We start from the raw sequence: 19,488 nt of genomic DNA on the forward strand, positions 1-19,488 counted from the left end.
CAAATCGCTCAAGGGAGCTTAAAAACATAAACAAAGTAGGTCACACACTGCTCGTCATACCAGCAAATAGCCCCATAGAACTCTGGATAATGTAGTAGCAACGGTGAGTACGCCTATGCCACGAGTATGTCACTATAATGCCATCCCTGGACACGTGTTTCGAGGTAATTGCCTCTCGTCAGCAGGGAGCAGGTAGGTATGTGGGGTGCCAAGTAGACTGCCAAATATTAAAGGTAAAATACCTCTCACGGCGCGCAGGTGCGGAACCAAGGCTCGTCAGCCCAAATCGCTCGAGGGAGCTTAAATACATAAACAAAGTAGGTCGCACACTGCTCGTCATACCAGCAAATAGCCCCATAGAACTCTGGATAATGTAGTAGCAACGGTGAGTACGCCTATGCCACGAGTATGTCACTATAATGCCATCCCTGGACACGTGTTTTGAGGTAATTGCCTCTCGTCAGCAGGGAGCAGGTAGGTATGTGGGGTGCCAAGTGAACTGCCAAATATTAAAGGTAAAATACCTCTCACGGCGCGCAGGTGCGGAACCAACCTTGAAACACGTGTCCAGGGATGGCTAATGCATACACATACTTTTCTACATACATCGTGGCATAGGCGTACTCGCCGTTGCCACTACATCTACCACAGTTCCTTGGGGCTACTTGCTGGTGTGACGAGCAGAGCGCGACCAACTTTTGGATCATTTATTACGGCTCCCTTGAGCCAACAGGCTGACGAGCCTTGGACCTGCACCTGCGCGCCATGAGAGGTACTTCACCTGTTTTAATTACATTTTGGCAGTCCACGCGGCACCCCTTTACACTGACCTGCTCCCTGCTGACGAGAGGCAACTACCTCGAAACACGTGTCCAGGGATGGCTAATGCATACACATACTTTTCTACATAGATCGTGGCATAGGCGTACTCGCCGTCGCCACTACATCTACCACAGTTCCTTGGGGCTACTTGCTGGCGTGACGAGCAGAGTGCGACCAACTTTTGGATCATTTATTACGGCTCCCTTGAGCCAACGGGCTGACGAGCCTTGGACCTGCACCTGCGCGCCATGAGAGGTACTTCACCTGTTTTAATTACATTTTGGCAGTCCACGCGGCACCCCTTTACACTGACCTGCTCCCTGCTGACGAGAGGCAACTACCTCAAAACACGTGTCCAGGGATGGCTAATGCAAACACATACTTTTCTACATACATCGTGGCATAGGCGTACTCGCCGTCGCCACTACATCTACCACAGTTCCTTGGGGCTACTTGCTGGTGTGACGAGCAGAGTGCGACCAACTTTTGGATCATTTATTACGGCTCCCTTGAGCCAACGGGCCGACGAGCCTTGGACCTGCACCTGCGCGCCATGAGAGGTACTTCACCTGTTTTAATTACATTTTGGCAGTCCACGCGGCACCCCTTTACACTGACCTGCTCCCTGCTGACGAGAGGCAACTACCTCGAAACACGTGTCCAGGGATGGCTAATGCATACACATACTTTTCTACATACATCGTGGCATAGGCGTACTCGCCGTCGCCACTACATCTACCACAGTTCCTTGGGGCTACTTGCTGGTGTGACGAGCAGAGTGCGACCAAATTTTGGATCATTTATTACGGCTCCCTTGAGCCAACGGGCTGACGAGCCTTGGACCTGCACCTGCGCGCCATGAGAGGTACTTCACCTGTTTTAGTTACATTTTGGCAGTCCACGCGGCACCCCTTTACACTGACCTGCTCCCTGCTGACGAGAGGCAACTACCTCGAAACACGTGTCCAGGGATGGCTAATGCATACACATACTTTTCTACATACATCGTGGCATAGGCGTACTCGCCGTCGCCACTACATCTACCACAGTTCCTTGGGGCTAGTTGCTGGTGTGACGAGCAGAGTGCGACCAACTTTTGGATCATTTATTACGGCTCCCTTGAGCCAACGGGCTGACGAGCCTTGGACCTGCACCTGCGCGCCATGAGAGGTACTTCACCTGTTTTAATTACATTTTGGCAGTCCACGCGGCACCCCTTTACACTGACCTGCTCCCTGCTGACGAGAGGCAACTACCTCGAAACACGTGTCCAGGGATGGCTAATGCATACACATACTTTTCTACATACATCGTGGCATAGGCGTACTCGCCGTCGCCACTACATCTACCACAGTTCCTTGGGGCTACTTGCTGGTGTGAAGAGCAGAGTGCGACCAACTTTTGGATCATTTATTACGGCTCCCTTGAGCCAACGGGCTGACGAGCCTTGGACCTGCACCTGCGCGCCATGAGAGGTACTTCACCTGTTTTAATTACATTTTGGCAGTCCACGCGGCACCCCTTTACACTGACCTGCTCCCTGCTGACGAGAGGCAACTACCTCGAAACACGTGTCCAGGGATGGCTAATGCATACACATACTTTTCTACATACATCGTGGCATAGGCGTACTCGCCGTCGCCACTACATCTACCACAGTTCGTTGGGGCTACTTGCTGGTGTGACGAGCAGAGTGCGACCAACTTTTGGATCATTTATTACGGCTCCCTTGAGCCAACTGGCTGACGAGCCTTGGACCTGCACCTGCGCGCCATGAGAGGTACTTCACCTGTTTTAATTACATTTTGGCAGTCCACGTGGCACTCCTTTACACTGACCTGCTCCCTGCTGACGAGAGGCAACTACCTCGAAACACGTGTCCAGGGATGGCTAATGCATACACATACTTTTCTACATACATCGTGGCATAGGCGTACTCGCCGTCGCCACTTCATCTACCACAGTTCCTTGGGGCTACTTGCTGGTGTGACGAGCAGAGTGCGACCAACTTTTGGATCATTTATTACGGCTCCCTTGAGCCAACGGGCCGACGAGCCTTGGACCTGCACCTGCGCGCCATGAGAGGTACTTCACCTGTTTTAATTACATTTTGGCAGTCCACACGGCACCCCTTTACACTGACCTGCTCCCTGCTGACGAGAGGCAACTACCTCGAAACACGTGTCCAGGGATGGCTAGTGCATACACATACTTTTCTACATACATCGTGGCATAGGCGTACTCGCCGTCACCACTACATCTACCACAGTTCCTTGGGGCTACTTGCTGGTGTGACGAGCAGAGTGCGACCAACTTTTGGATTATTTCTATTAAGGTACTGGTACACAAAGACTGGGCACGTCGGTTGTTCTTGGTACTCGTCTTCTCCGCTCAAGAAATATGTCCAATTTGATAAAAGCACATGTGTCTTCACATTGAAATTCCCGTACTTTTATTACTACCTCCATGTTGTCGTTGGAAGCGTTGGAGCACACTTGAAGTACTTTCGGAAGCGGGAGGCTGAGTGCAGTTGGGGACTTCAACTTATTGTTCCTTTTGCATTCTACCTGGGATTGTGCCCCTGTAATATTTGTTCGCCGTGTGTTTGTGCATACAGTGTATTACTTTACCGTACAAATCTCAAATTTCCTCTTCTGCAGGGTTTGCTATTACAGTGTTTGTGCGCTTTTCTAGTGCATATGTCAGGGGATTTTTTTTTTCTACTTTGTATATGTGATCCAGCGGGAAGGGGCAAATTTACATATCCTCCCTGCGTCACAGATCCGTCACCGTACTTACTCATTCACATACACATTCATTGGTGGGGCCCATAACACCAACACTCATACGTCTCACTCCAAATCTGCACACAGGAGGATTATGAATCCACTGGACATGTGGGGGGGTACCTTATTACCTATAAGGAAGGACATTTGTTATAATATCTACATATATACATCAATAACCATAGAATCCTAACCTTAACATCAAGGCACTCCACCACTTGGTCGATGGACCAATTAGTTGGATTGGTTGATGGTGATTTAGAACCAGCTAAAACACATTAAAGCTTCGGAATTCGTATTCAGTGCCCTATTTAAAGAACCACAAACTCATTCTCTGTTAATCAATGTTCAGTTTATCTACTTAATTGCTTTTAGTTGCATAATTTAGCATTTCGGTCAACAAAGTTCCAATTTAATTAACCAACACAATTTAGCATGACATTTATATTTACCTATTCTTGCTATCTGGGTCTTTTATCTAATTCTGTTAGGTCTGCACAATTCAAATTTCTTTTGATAAATCGTCCCAATCGAATGCAGGCCAAGATTTAAAAAAGTCCGAAAAGTTCCTTTGCTCAGCACTGCACAGTCCCAAAGATATCCAAAGGACCAAGCAATCGTGCAAGCAAGTTGATCACGCAAATTCGGGATACCCCTCCGGAACGCACACTCTCCCTCCGGAACGTACTACTTCTCTCTCTATTCTACTATCCTTTTATAACAAATTCTGGGAAACATGTAACATTTACTGAATAGGGAACATTTTGGGATTGGTTGAACCCCTTAAAGTTACAATCTAATTTTCTATTTCTCTTAGTCCGGTGTTCTCATAAGATTTGCTATGTCATTCCCTTAGGTCATGCAGTTCTCATGTGAAAGGATCCAATGTATCAACACATTGGCTTTCCGTTATAGGTGGCCATTGTTCCTTCGAGTCATTTACACTGACTGAAATCTGAGAGTCCTCCATGTTCCTATCCTTGACAAGGAACACTGCGCTCTGAATTGAGGATGCCTGGAGATCTTTGGAGCCATTCGAGTCTGCGCAGTAGACATCGTGCTCACAGGACGGTGGCCACTTCCGAACTCCATTTTGAATAACATGGCCTGGTAGGCCCGAATGCCAACTTAAGCAAAACAAACATAAAACATAATTAATATACGGAATTGACGATTCTAATGTTTAAACCCACACTAATCCCATTATATATTAGTATTTTCCTAGCTTATAGCGACATTTAAAAAGCAATAATACTCACCATTTGGTCCCAGCAGGAACGCAAAACGTCACAAAAGCAACACAAATCATGCAATTTCTATCACCACACCTTCTATTGTTAATATGCGTACCACAATTAGTCAATAAAGTTATTCTGCCATGCAAATAGCAATTAGTCCCGCGTGAAATTCATGTTTATCAAAGTGCGCTTTATTGATTAGTATACCACAGCACACAGTAAATATAGGTTAATATGTAAATTGATTACGTCATTAGTATTTTCATGAAAAATAGAGAAGGTATACAACATTTTGTTTTACCTGTTCCATCAATCCCCCTTTGGTGATTTTTTTATATCACCACAAATTCCCCTAAATTTTGATATATTTTTTTTATAGAAATGAATTCAGTTCTCTTAAGTCTTATGTCACATCAATGTTTTCCCCCTGTCTCCTCCTCTCTTGTGTTCTTATACATATTCTCTTTCCATTCTTCTAGTTCTATGTGTCCCATTTCTCTTTCCTTTCTTTCTTTCTCTCTTTTCTTAGCAACTTCTCTTTTTATGTTATTTTGTAATTTTCTTCTTTTGGTAAATAAACATCCTAACCTCAGAATAAATACTAATAATATCACACAGGTTACTGGAATTAGAATCTTACCAATAAATGAACTACCTAGCTTTATTAAAAAGCTTTTAATAGTAGAAAAACCTTTCCCAATTTTCTCCCATACACCTTCTACCTCCAATGGAACAATCTCCTCATGCAAGTCCGTAATATTTCAAATATATTTCTTTAAATCATGACTCTCGTCAGGAATATAAGTACAACATTGTTGCACCTTCAACATTCCACAAACTCCTCCCTCTTTGGCCAAAATAATATCAAGGGCAAGTCGATTCTGCATCACCATGGCTCGCATGGCAACCATTTCTGTATTTACTAATAAAAACCCTCCAGCAGTGCTTGTCGATAATCGATCCACTGCTGTAGACAATTTTCTAATTTTGTGTGCATTCAGAGATATTCCAACAGCTGGTATCAGTGCTCCAAAAATATACCCTACAATTTCTGACCAACTTTCCCTCCTTCTACGTGTTAGTTGTCTACCTATCTCATGAGCACCATCTTTTCCCCTTCCCACATGAAATATCTTTGGGAAGACCAGGCCTAGGTAACATGTGCCATACCAATGGTCCGGTAATCGATAATAAGCTTTGTTTCCACAGATAAAATACAATCCAGGGAATACCGGATCTTTTCCTCCTTTAAAGCCCCATCCCCCCATGATCCTATACGTATCATGGCATTCACTCGCACCTATGAAATAGTTATCATATACAGTTTCATTTCTTCTAATACACAATTTCCATCTCTGAAGCCAATCTAAAGCCATAGCCAGACTGGTTTCTCCTTTCAAATGTTTTTCTCTCTCAACGTCCCAGACCGTCTTTTCTCCCTTTCCCTCAGGTATCTTCCTTTGCATCTTGATTCTCCTTTCTTCTACCATATCTAAAAAAGTATTTTCTTCCCTCTTCAGACTACAAGTGAGATTATTTTTAAATACTGCTTCTAAAGTTAATTCTCTAGTTTCTAAGAAAAATTCACCTAAAACTTTACCAGGTTTTACCTTATTCAATTCAGGAACTACGGGTACTTGTGAAAATATGTTAACCACATCAGAAAAATAATATTCTAGTTTCCCTGTTTTATAAAACAAACTTGCTAATACACTACATGTTATTCCATATGTCACGGGAAGGTGGTGGTACGTAACGCCTTCAAACACTGATGCAGGTAACTGCATGCAGACGTAACAATCTCTCACATCCATAGTCTTTACGTATTCATATAATAACTTTGAGAAAACATTGTTAGAAAAATCAGTTATGGACCTATCCTTATGTAAATCAGTTCTATCTATTACTCTAGTTGAATGAGTAACATGAATCATTTCTATATTAGTCTTATTCTCACTATGAACTTCTATTGTTTCGAACGTTACTTTAAATGAGACTATTAAAGCTAATACACTCCACAGAAGCATTAGTAATCCTGTACAGCAACAACACACCTTGCACCATCTTCAAAGGAACACACATGCACATATTCTACCTTCTGTGTTTGCCATTCGGAAATGATCAGTGTCTTTTGACTTAGCCTCGTCTACTCACAACTAGTTTTGTCTAAACCCAAGGCTCTAAGCGCCTACTTGGTTCCTTTCTGGTATGTCTCTTACTCAGTAATTCAATCTCTCTGTGGAACCTTCATCCCTTCAATCTGCCATTTCATCACTCTTTTCTTCGTTCTCACAGTCCTGGTTCAGAATTTCCTGAACATCCGTCTCTTCTCCGTTGTCGGACAAGAGAACTCTCAGGATTTCCGAATCTTTGATTTCCTCAACCACTTCCGGTATAGTCACATCTAGACTTCCTTGGCTGTCTGCTTCCTCTTGTACTTCAGGAAGTGCCACGTATGTCCTTTCTGGTGACTTATACTTCTGGTTGGGTTTCTTAGTCCGTTTTCCCTTCTCCATGGGTGTTTGATCAAAGTCCTTTGATTTTTCTTGGCTAGACACCTCATTCACTTGTTCTGCTCTAGAGGACTTTACTCGTGTCAATCGATATATTAATCTTTTTACCTTGTTTGGCCAAATTTCCTCCTTTGCTGGCCTTTTCAACTTACTTCCCTTTTCACTCCTTTCAGTTCTCCATGCTCTTTTCCTAAAAACCCGACCTTCTTGTACTTCTTCTTCACTGTCCTCAGATTCAGTTCCACCTTGGCTCTTACCTTCGGTAGATTTTCTCTCCACAACTTCCTGTTTTCTATCTAATTTTGTCCCTCCTTGTGTTTCTTCCACGCAATCTTCCTGCTGACTAACTGTCCCTTTTTCTACCTGGATGTGTGGTTTCCCTACACCTCCTCGGGGGTCTTCCGCAACAATCCTACCCTTACTCTCTGTATCTAGTACCTCACCTTCTACTTCTGTGACCTCAGGTGGAATTTCTCTCGTTTTTACATGTGGAGCTTCTTTAGCGAGAATTTCCTTGACAGTTTCCTCACTGTTTTCTTTTACACTTTCATTACTTGTACCTGTTCAGTATCTGACTATGAGCTAGTGTCAGAAATCTCCAATCTCCTTCTTAATGGTAGATTCTCTGGTGCTATAACTGGACTTGATTCTAACTCCCCCCTGGCAGGAGTTGGTCTTGTTCTTGCTTCTTCTGAATCTGACTCGGAACTGGTATCAGATTCTTCCAAGTAGTCCTCTTCAGGATTATTCACTGGATTAGGAATTCGCAAGGTATGACTCGCATGAATCCAATTCATCACTCTGGCACATTTCACAGCTGTCGTTGTGGTCAAGATTACTTGACATGCTTTTCCCCACCGTGGGACCAGACAATTTCTTCTTCTGTGCACTTTAGCTCTTACCCAGTCTCCTGCACTTAAATCATGAGCTGGCTTCTTTTCAAGAGTGGTTGCATCCGGTCCAACCTGATGAAACACAGAATGAACGGAATCAGCCAACCCCTTGCAATAATCCAACACCTAGTCATCAGATATAGGCAATAGTTTGTTGACAGGAATGAAAACATGTCTCATTGCCCTCCCCATTACAATTTCGTGGGGTCTCAATCCAGTATTCCTATCAGGGATAGATCTAATAGTCATGAGCACTAGACGCAAGACATCAGGCCATTTCAAACCTGTGGCCAAACACATTTTCCCCAATCTATTTTTAATGGTGCCATTCACTTGTTCTACCACTCCAGAAGCCTCTGGGCGATAAGCACAATGCAGTTTTTGCTGTACATTCAATGCTTCACAAATCAGTTTCATGATTTCATTATGAAAATGCTTTCCTCTATCTGATTCGATCGTGACTGGGAAACCAAATCTGTGAATGCTAATCTTCCATCTTCTTTGGAATCCTTTGCCCAATTATCTAACCAAATACATGTATGGTACCCATATTTTGCCACCATAAAGGATGCAGGCGATTACGGTGGGGGAAGTATCTGTCCTTCCCTAGTCACAATTGGCTTATCCTTTTTAAATAAATTCTTAATTTTTCCAAACCATGATTTTTTCTCTTTCTCTGGTGGATCGTAATACATCATTTCCCTCTTTCTGTATCGCTAGATTTCTTCTACGACTATTCTGTGGTCTTATCCAATCGTAACGCGACTTACACTAACGCACCAATCCAGAGCGTTTACGTCACCCTGTAATTCTCCAATCCCAGCGCGATTCACACTAACGCACCAATCCAGAGCGTTTACGTCTTTTTATGGCTGGCCAATCCCAGCGCGGTCTTTCTGACGTCAGCTTTTCTCGCTACTCCTGCTTCTGCTGACATCTCCTTTACAATTTTCATCGGCAAACTTTCTCTACGTTCTCTTTCACTCAAATCTTTGTTAGTAACAACATAAAAACACCACCATTGTCCGCTTCGCTAAACCAAAGAAATAGTTTTGACCTTTTACTCAAGAATTCCGTAATTCTCGAGAACAGCGCTAACCTCTGCCCTACGACGGAGTTATTCAATTCGCCGATAAGTAGCACTTCCCTCTACCTTACCCTTCTAACAAGCAATGGCTAACCGTTTCTCTGGAGATAAAACACATGTGGAGACTACACTGCTCCTGAGAATTAAAGCCAGAGTTTCATGATAAAACCGAGTGCTATTTCACTTATGCTCATAAATACGGAAAATGTAGTCCATTCGCACAAGAATTCTGTATTTCTCGAGAGCAGCGCTTACCTCTGCCCTTCCACAAAATTATTCTGTTTCGTTGATAATAATTTAGCATTTCGGTCAACAAAGTTCCAATTTAATTAATCAACACAATTTAGCATGACATTTATATTTACCTATTCTTGCTATCGGGGTCTTTTCTCTAATTCTGTTAGCTCTGCACAATTCAAATCTCTTTTGATAAATCGTCCCAATCGAATGCAGACCAAGATTAAAAAAAGTCCAAAAAGTTCCTTTGCTCAGCACGGCACAGTCCCAAAGATATCCAAAGGACCAAGCAATCGTGCAAGCAAGTCGATCACGCAAATTCGGGACACCCCTCCGGAACGCACACTCTCCCTCCGGAACGTACTACTTCCCTCTCTATTCAACTATCCTTTTATAACAAATTCTGGGGAACATGTAACATTTACTGAATAGGGAACGTTTTGGGATTGGTTGAACCCCTTAAAGTTACAATCTAATTTTCTATTTCTCTTAGTCCGGGGTTCTCATAAGATTTGCTATGTCATTCCCTTAGGTCATGCAGTTCTCATGTGAAAGGATCCGATGTATCAACATATTAACTTTCCGTTATAGGTGGCCATTGTTCCTTCGAGTCATTTACACTGACTGAAATCTGGCAGTCCTCCATGTTCCTATCCTTGACAAGGAACACTGCGCTCTGAATTGAGGATGCCTGGAGATCTTTGGAGCCATCCGAGTCTGTGCAGTAGACATCGTGCTCACAGGACGGTGGTCACTTCCGAACTCCATTTTGAATAACATGGCCTGGTAGGCCCGAATGTCAACTTAAGCAAAACAAACATAAAACATAATGAATATACGGAATTGAAGATTCTAATGTTTAAACGCACACTAATCCCATTATATGTTAGTATTTTCCTAGCTTATAGCAACATTTAAAGCAATAATACTCATCATTTGGTCCCAGCAGGAACGCAAAACGTCACAAAAGCAACACAAATTATGCAATTTCTATCACCACACCTTCTATTGTTAATATGCGTACCACAATTAGTCATTAAAGTTATTCTGCCATGCAAATAGCAATTAGTCCCGCATGTAATTCATGTTTATCAAAGTGCAGTTTATTGATTAGTATACCACGGCACACAGTTAATATAGGTTAATATGTAAATTGATTACATCATTAGTATTTTCATGCAAAATAGAGAAGGTATACAACATTTTGTTTTACCTGCTCCATCACATGCATGTCTGGTTTACTACTTTCAGCATGTGTTTCACTGCCAGGCATTGTTACATTTCCTTCACAAGTGTGTTTGTTTCTTTCTAATACTCGGGTGAGTAGTCACTCACCGGTGTTGTGTACTATGCTGCCCAGTTTGTCTTTCGCTACACTGTACGATAACTCCTCGTTACTTTACATTATATGTTTATGGACCCTGTGTTCACACCTGCAGGTGTCTATTTTTCTCCTGTGTTATCCTTCATAGGATTTTCGAATGGATACCGCTGTCTCAACATCGTATTTTATGTGTTCATGGGCCCTAGGTATACACCATGTAGGTACACACTATTATGGTACACGCAGTTAAGAGTCCATTGTTTCATTACAGTCTCATGCATGCTTTAAGTTTCCTTACACAGGAATTGTAGTGGGTTTTACTCCCATCTGCTCATGGTACTTTTGTACATTTCTCACTTGTGCACAACTATAGTCAGTCATCCTCAAGGGAACTATGCGAGGGTTTTAGTCCTTTTCGCATTTTTATATGGGTTCCTACACGTATCTGTTTTTTGACATCACTCAACCTCTCTTTGTTTTCACGATGTCAATATTACAAGGACTATGGTTCTATGGGTCTTAGTCGCATCTATTACTGCTGTAATACCTTATCTTTTAAGGGTTTGCTTTCGGGTTACAGTCCTCCCGAACCTCACATATAGGTATGTTTTTATTTTATTGAACTTTCTATTATTAATATACACTGTTGTCTTTATATTATATTTTGCTATTATGTATTGATGATGGTGTTTGACTTGGTTGAGGATTATCCTTTTACTTTTCCTCATCTTCCCTGTTTTCGTTCTTGTTTTCTGTTCCTTTTGTGATGTTTTCTCCTAGTGCCTCAGGTGGATTTTGAGCTTTCCTCTGCTTTTCTGCCGTGTTTTTTTCTCTCTGGATTTTCCACATTCTGTAGTCCGGAGTTTTATTTGTTCTTTCCTTTCCTGCCTTCTTACATTCCTGTTCTGGTCTGTGGGTATGTTTTGGGACAGTTGTCCGTGAGAATGGTTCTTATGTCTTGGTTTCCCTCTCTTCTTTGCTTCTCTCATCCTCGTTCTTATGTCTTGGTTTGCCTCTCTTCTTTGCTTCTCTCATCCTCGTTCTTCTATCTTGTTTTCTCAGTGTTTTTCTTTATATATAGAAGAAAGGGGGATATGTTGTATCTTGACTCTAATGTTAATCTTGCACTGCCAATGGAATCTTGCAGTAATGACAAAACATAGAATGTTGGGAGTCAAATACACTCAGTTGGCTGGGCTGAGCAGCATGCTGGCTGCTCCTGGTGGGGTCTTGATCTGGTCCTAATTGTGATCTTGTAACTATCCTGAACCACCTCTACCTGCTTGGATTTGATCACTACACTTTGCTTGTTCAAATATTGCAGAGCTGGGTCTGGTGACTTGGTGGGCTAATATAGCCAATGCAGGTCTCTACGTTGGATCCCATCATCACAGGATCGAATATATTCAGCCTTTAATATTCAGTGAGTCAGTGAATGCATGCTCTCAAAATGTGCATGTTCTGTTTTGCAAACTATGGTTTGCACACATGTTTGTTCACATAGTTCTCCTAAAATGAAAAAACAAAAAAATTAAAGCAGAATACACTGATTCATTGAAAGAAAAAGTGGAACAGACAAAGATGTATCCCGCTTACATGAAGGGGTCTGACAGTCCTGGTGGGGAAGGGCTTTGAAGTGAGAGGCAGGACACCGTGTATGTTCTCAGATGGGAAAGTGGAGATGATAGAGGCTTTGTTTTGAAAAGAGGTACAGCAGGGACCCTGGCACAGTTTGCGTCGAGAAAGCCGAGATACCAAGTAGGATTTAACTAGAAAGGGTGGAAGACACAGTTGCCAATGCCCCTTTTGTTACTGGCAACACCATGGAGCAGTACATGCTTTTGCAAACATTCATACTTAAGTGCTATAATTAAATTTTGTTCAATTAATTGGATTGTACTGTATTGCAGTCTAACATTGTCATGGCACCTCATACCCATAATGGCTCCAAGAGGTGCTTCCGGGTACTCAAGTAGAAGTCTACTCTCTGTTGTGTGGTTGGTAGAGTGTGGATCACAGAGTGCCCTATGTGAGAAGAGTTTGGGTGTTATAAATGAGGTTCTGATGGGTCCTCCAGTCATGATGTGCTGACCTGGCTGTGCCTAAGCATGTAGGGAAGCACATAAAGAGATGCAGACCAGTTTATGTATACTTAATGAGTAATACGCTACTGAATTGGTTGCGCATGGTTCACAGAGCACATATTTATAATATGGCCTATGTGAGAAGTGTTTGTGTATGAGGTCCATAGGGGTGCTCCAAATGTGCTGCTGCCAGCTTGCTGCTGGGAAAGAGGTATAGCTGTGTTTGCCTATACTTACCATCCAAAGGTAGATGGACAACTATCTGTCCTGATGCTGGTGTTTAGTCAGTAGCGTTTGTGCTTGTAGTGTGGCCTAGCTGGGAAGTGCTATATACAGTACATGAGATTTGTAGGAGGGTACTAATTGTGATGCAGTAATATCAGCTTACAAGGATATTGCATTTTTGTCTATTGAAAAGTTGCATATTCTCTGTGAGAACGAAGAGACTATTTGACCCAATGCCAACGGCATGATGACGTTTTTCTAATGGTAGACTGCATTGTGTACACTTACATAGAATATAATATGCTCATAAATAGAAGCTCACACATTGGCCACTGTGTCTTAAGACTTATAGCACCATAGGATACAATTCCACAAAGCATGCTTTATATTAGAGCTATTGAGGGCTCAGATGGGGTATTTACACCAGGCATGGTTGAATTGCTGCATGGCAAGATACAGGTGATTCTACGGAAGGCAGCAATAAAGCAATATTTCTTATGCTTTACCAGAACGTAACAAATCACAGTGTTCTATTACTTTATAGAGCTTCCCCTGAGACTTTTTAATTGTGGTAAGTGTCACATGTATCACACATAGGATGACAAATACCCATAGTTTTGTCTTCTCATTTTATTCTTTAAGAGGAATTTGACTACACATTTTTATTTTCCCTATATTCTACATTAGATTTCCAGATGTTGCTTTTTCCTAGACTTTCACCTTCAGCTTAAGCTGCATAACACTCAAGTTTCCATAAAGTACTTTACCAAGTAGGGCTGGGAAGGTAACTTTTATTAGTTTGCTCATCCTAGATCACTGCTGGCACGTTTCTTACCCCGTGGATGATAGTGGAAAACATGCATCTGAACGTCTGAGTTTCGGTTGTATAAGATTTCATAGAAAAACTATTTCATGGAATACCATTATCAACAAACCATTTTACCTAAACTATTTAGGGGCCGATTCCGATCCGGGTCGAAAAGCACTCCGACCGAGTCGTATCCGGAGTGTTTTCCGACCGAGCCGGAGCCCTACAGTCCGACCGAGCGAGTACAATGCGCATGTATGCTGTCGGACTCGGTTCGGTCGGACTCCCATAGAAGTCAATGGGAGCCAGTTGTATGACGCGTACATGCGCTCCCAATGACTGAACCCTACAGTGGGTACGCGTCGGTGCCATCCGCGCCGTACATGCCTGTGTGGGGGAGACCCATGGGTCTCCCCCTGTGTGCGAGTCGTATGGCTGTGGGTGTCGCGGGGTCCGACACGGACCCCCGAACTCCGGCTCGCACAGGCTGTCCGACGCGTGCATCGTACTGGCTTGGTCGTGAATCGCATCCATTGCACGCCACAGTTAACTTACGACCGAGACGTACGGTGCGGTTCGGACCCGGAAACGACTCGTTCGGTGAATTTCATGCAGCTCGCATCGTACTGGCTCGCTCGTACAGCTGTACGAGTCAGGCGGAAAACACACGTACGGCTCGTACTTTTTCCGGCCGGATCGCGTTCGGTGCCCTTCCAACCCGGATTGGAATCGGCCCCTTAATAGAATTTTACAAGATGAATGGCATTCACTATTTCAGAGAAAACAATTTGTGGAATGTCCTTTGTCAAAATTGGTTTTAGCATGCCTATATGTTGTAAATGTAAGGGTTACAAGTCTTACTTTCAGAAACTTTTTTGTCAGAGGTATTTATGAATGAATCTATTTCAGTGCTTTCCTCAGGGGAATTTATTTTGGATTTATATCTTTTACACTGTCAAACAATTACTTTGGTTGTGTTTAATTCACTGACCTCTCACCATCCCTAACCACCATTTATCCCATATACCCTCACATCCATAAATACCATTCATCCTTTCCACCTAAATAATCCCTCACCATACCTAAACTCCACCCATACCTGACTCTTAAACTCCACCAATCTCTAAACCCTTAAACCTCTTCCTCCTACTAAATATCACCCCTCCTGAACCCTAAAACCCCTCATGACTCCTAAACTCCACATATTCCTGAACCTTAAAACTCCACTCTACAATAAAAACACCACCTGTCCATGAAACCTTTAAACCCCTCACTAGCCCCTAAACTCCAGCCAAACCTGAACCTTACAGCAAACTGTCACCACCCCTAGACACTACCCATCTAAAACTCCCTAACCATCTCTAAACTCCACTCATCCATGAAACCGAAATACCTTCTTTATATCTAAATACTGCCCATCCCTGAACCCTTAAAACCCCTCATCATCCTAAACCAGACCTATTCCTGAACACTAATGGAACATTTTCTAGTCATAAACTCCACCAATTCCTTGACCACTAAAGCCCTCGCTAATCCAAAGCTTCACTCTTTCCCGACCTCTAGAAATCCTTCTTCATACCTAAACTCTACCTATCACTGAAACTTAAAAACCCCTAAACTCCACCATCCCTGAACTCTAAAAACCTCATCCAATGCCTGAACCCCACCCATTCCTGACCCCCAAAACTCCTAATCACCCACTTTATCGTAATATTAGATTTTTCCTTCAAATTATTTTTCCTTTTAAAATGTTTCCTTTATTTTTGGATTAATTTGTATTTCTTTAAATTTATTTTTCCTTGAAATTGGTTTTCCATAATTTGGTTTCCTCCAATGTGGCTTCTGAGTTTTTGTTTTCCAATATTTCAAATACATCAATGAATGGCTGGCTAGGTGTGGGGCTTGGTAGTCAGAAATGCCAATGTACACCTGTTCTGGCTTCCTCCCTTGCTTCCTTTTTGCCTTGTCTTCACAGGGCAGTTGGAAGCCCCCTGGTGATGGACCCCAACAGCATTTGTCGGAAGACTAAGCGGCTAGCCGGGAAGCAGGCAGAACTTTGTCAGACAGAACCTGAGATCGTTAACGAGGTTGCCAAGGGAGCAAAGCTTGGAGTGCGGGAGTGCCAGCACCAGTTCAGGTCTAGGAGGTGGAACTGCACCAGCCACAACAAGTCATTCGGGAAAATTCTACAGCAAGGTAAGTGTTGGTGGATCTGGCCAGGAAGTCTGGCGAAATTTTGAAAACCATCTGTGAGCCATGAATATTTCTTAGATCTTATTAGTCCTAGTAAGTTGAGGATGATTGCCATATTTTGTCTATAAGTTAAGGACTATATTAGAATACAGAAATTTGCTACTAAACATTTCTATGTTTTTTTTTATTCAGTCTCACAATAAAGGGTCAATGCCCAATAGCTTCCAACAGCTTCCATACTGTCTAGATCCCACTCAAAGCATCATTACTGATAATTGGAATGGTACCACTTTTGGGCAAAGTACTGGATTATGTGTTGTTGATAAAAAAAATATGTCTTAACTGTACTGCAAATAATAATATTGTTTTTTATTTACATTTCATTATACTGAAACATTTTTTGCTATTGACAATTTCTCAACTATTTTTTTGATTTGTTTAATTTAAGATTTAACTTCCATTTTTGTATTAGGTAAGGAAGGGTTTGGCCTGTTCTTCACCATGTTCATGGGTAGATTTTCCTGACATAGGTCTCTGCTTTGGGTATTTCATTAGAAACAGTACGGTCATTTAGATGTTAACAGTATGAAAATGCTTATCTTGCATCTGAAAAAACTTGACCATCCAGTTCTCTGATGTTTGCTTTATCTTTATATGAGTACTGCCATAACATTTATTTTATTTTATTTAGGGTGTTTGTTTAGCGTGTGCCAGGCCCCTGGGAGCAGTGGAGTTTGTTAGATATTATGCTCATAAAAATGACTTCCCATCTGATACTTATATGAGAGGGCTATTAGTTAACCAGATTTAAATAAAATATTACATTTTGTATTATGGAGATAAAGGTATTATCTTAAAGAAGAGATTTGTCAAACATGTATTGGGTATTCAGATGAAGATTTAAGGAAAGTAAAGGCCAGATTTACTAACATTTTGCATCATGGTTGCACCATTTTTGTGGCGCATGCCTGACACAAAATGCTAATAGATATTTACAAAGCCACACAAGGGGTGTAATTTGCGCCAACGTCTGTAAAAAAAAATGTAACGCAATGCAGCGGCTTGCACTGCATTACATTTAGTTTCATTCTGGGTGGTGTTCCATGGGTGCAACATGGGCGCTCCCATGCATCTACCCATGAATTTCACGCAATCCCAGATTTACAAAGCTTTGTAAACCTGGGAGTGTATGAAATCAAGACGCTTGCCAGAGGATGGCATTACGAGGAGAAATGTCTTTATTTTCTCTTCGTTATTTCCTTTTTCTATGTGTACTGCAATCTGATCAACACATAGAAAGGGGATAGTGCCTCAAGAGATTGTTTGTGTGCAGGAAAGTATTCCTTCCTGCACAAAAACAATTCTCCTTGTAATGTAGGTCCCATGCACCATTGTCTAATGAGACCTGTTGCCTGAAGTGCACCAGCACACAGTGCAAATCTAGAACTAACTAAGTCTGCATTGATATCAAGGAAAGGTCTGGCACAAGTTGGCTAAAATCCTGTGGGTGCATAGATCTTCAGAGGTCAACAAAATAGAAATATAAAATAATGTCCTATCTTTATATGTGTGGAGTTCTCCCCCTCACTGTGGTGTTTCTGTAGTAGCAAAACTACTATTAACTTGTGATTTGTAATGGGAAAAAAAAACTTAGACAAAATTGTACGTTTACCTTTGTGAATCAGGCCCTATCTTTTTCTCTTTCCCAGGCCCTTATGGGCCTCACCCTGTAGCACAGTCTTGCACACAGATCCAGGCCAAATACTCTTTGCATAATAATGCGAGCAACCCCTATGTGTTTCTGCCTGATTGTTCTATTCCAGTCCTTCCCCTGTACACCTGTCGTTCCTGGGTGTGTTATTTGTATGAAAAAAAATATCAGAGGAAAGGGCTTCTTCTGTGCCAGATCAGAATGCTTGACCTGGGCCCTGTGAAGTCCAGAAAGGCTACCTTTTTGAACCACTTCATGCTTGGGTGACCAGGGTGGAACTGGCACCGAATGTGATCATGTGATCATATCTGTGGACTGTGCCAAGAGTGGGCATAACTCAAATTTTTCTGGAGCACGTGCCCTCAGAATATGATGATGTGCTGCGGCTTGCACTGTGTCTCACTGCAAGGCAGCAGCAGGACACCAGGTCAAAGTTCTTAAATCACCAGGGACTAAACATGGTCTAATTGGTATTCCAGGGAGAACCTTTCAGAATCCCAGAGCCTGGAAAAACTCATGGTCTGCTTATTCTCATCTCTTTCAATCACATCCTCTTGCTGGACTAAGAGGTACTGCCCTGCTGTGTTGCCAAAGCAGTGCCAGCAGCCTTAGGAGACATTCCTTATGCCTAAAAGCTATTAGTGTGTTTACAGACAACAACAGAAAAGGTAGCAGATTAAAGATTAGCTAGACTAGGTGTGGAAATTCTGATGGATGGGCCTGGACGGGAGAGACAGGAAAACACAATGCCAATGCAAGTTTAGTGCCTTTGATTGTGGAAATCCTTGTCAGGGTGAACCATAAAAGCCAATAAATAAACCTATGCCTAACCATCGGGTAATTTGGCACAAAGCATTCAGGCTGAACTTTGAGGCAAAGTGTAAAATGTTTAAGAAGCAAACAAACAATAAAGTGAAAACACAACACAAGAAAAATCCCAAACCAGTTTAGAAAAATAAATTCATTAAATAAAATGATACGAAAGTGAGTACAGTAGTAAAATGTTCTTCACAAACCTCTAGATGTAAATCTCTAGTTACACCTCTCCTATCATTCCTATGAGGGGATCCTCACACCTGTAAATATAGTACTTAGTTTACTAATTATTGGTAAATTAGGGAGGGACCAGGGGAAGAGGCTGGAAAAAAGGCATCTATACTACTCAATAGGAAAGGTTTTGGGAACATTATGGAGCGATGTAAGGGGGGGTCAGAAGGGGGTTAGGGAGGGAGCTGCACACAGCCACAGAAGAGTAAACCCATTGCTATTCACAAAGTGAACTTTTAAAGTTATGACAGCCCAAAAGGGACCAAAAACTTCAGTAAATTACTCCAACTCAGAGCTGGAGTAAGCCTTGCACCACATATGAACAACCAATGGTACTGCAACACCAGCTCATAGAAATTAATGGAGGTATGGACTTTACATAAAACCCATTAGGAAATAATGTTGAATTGAATAAAAAATATTAAAAATAGTTAAAATATAAACGAATATGATTTAACGTTCAAATAAATATCTAAAAAGAAACATTTTCATTATTTGATCAGAATTTATTTTAACATTT

General features: G+C 42.1%; 1 protein-coding gene across 3 annotated transcripts in view; it reads left to right on the plus strand.

The window, feature by feature from the left end:
* Positions 1–19,488, plus strand: part of WNT6 (Wnt family member 6) — a 584,989-nt gene that overhangs the window by 256,058 nt on the left and 309,443 nt on the right. For 2 of the 3 annotated variants that reach the window (XM_085650054.1, XM_085650055.1), the window contains exon 2: positions 15,993–16,213. In XM_085650054.1, coding sequence (XP_085506180.1) covers positions 15,993–16,213 — 221 coding nt within the window. The remainder of the gene's footprint in view (positions 1–15,992; positions 16,214–19,488) is intronic. The other variant, XM_085650056.1, reaches the window with a different exon arrangement.

This window comes from Triturus cristatus, chromosome 3_2, assembly GCF_964204655.1.
Source record: "Triturus cristatus chromosome 3_2, aTriCri1.1, whole genome shotgun sequence".
Classification (NCBI taxonomy): Eukaryota; Metazoa; Chordata; class Amphibia; order Caudata; family Salamandridae; genus Triturus; species Triturus cristatus.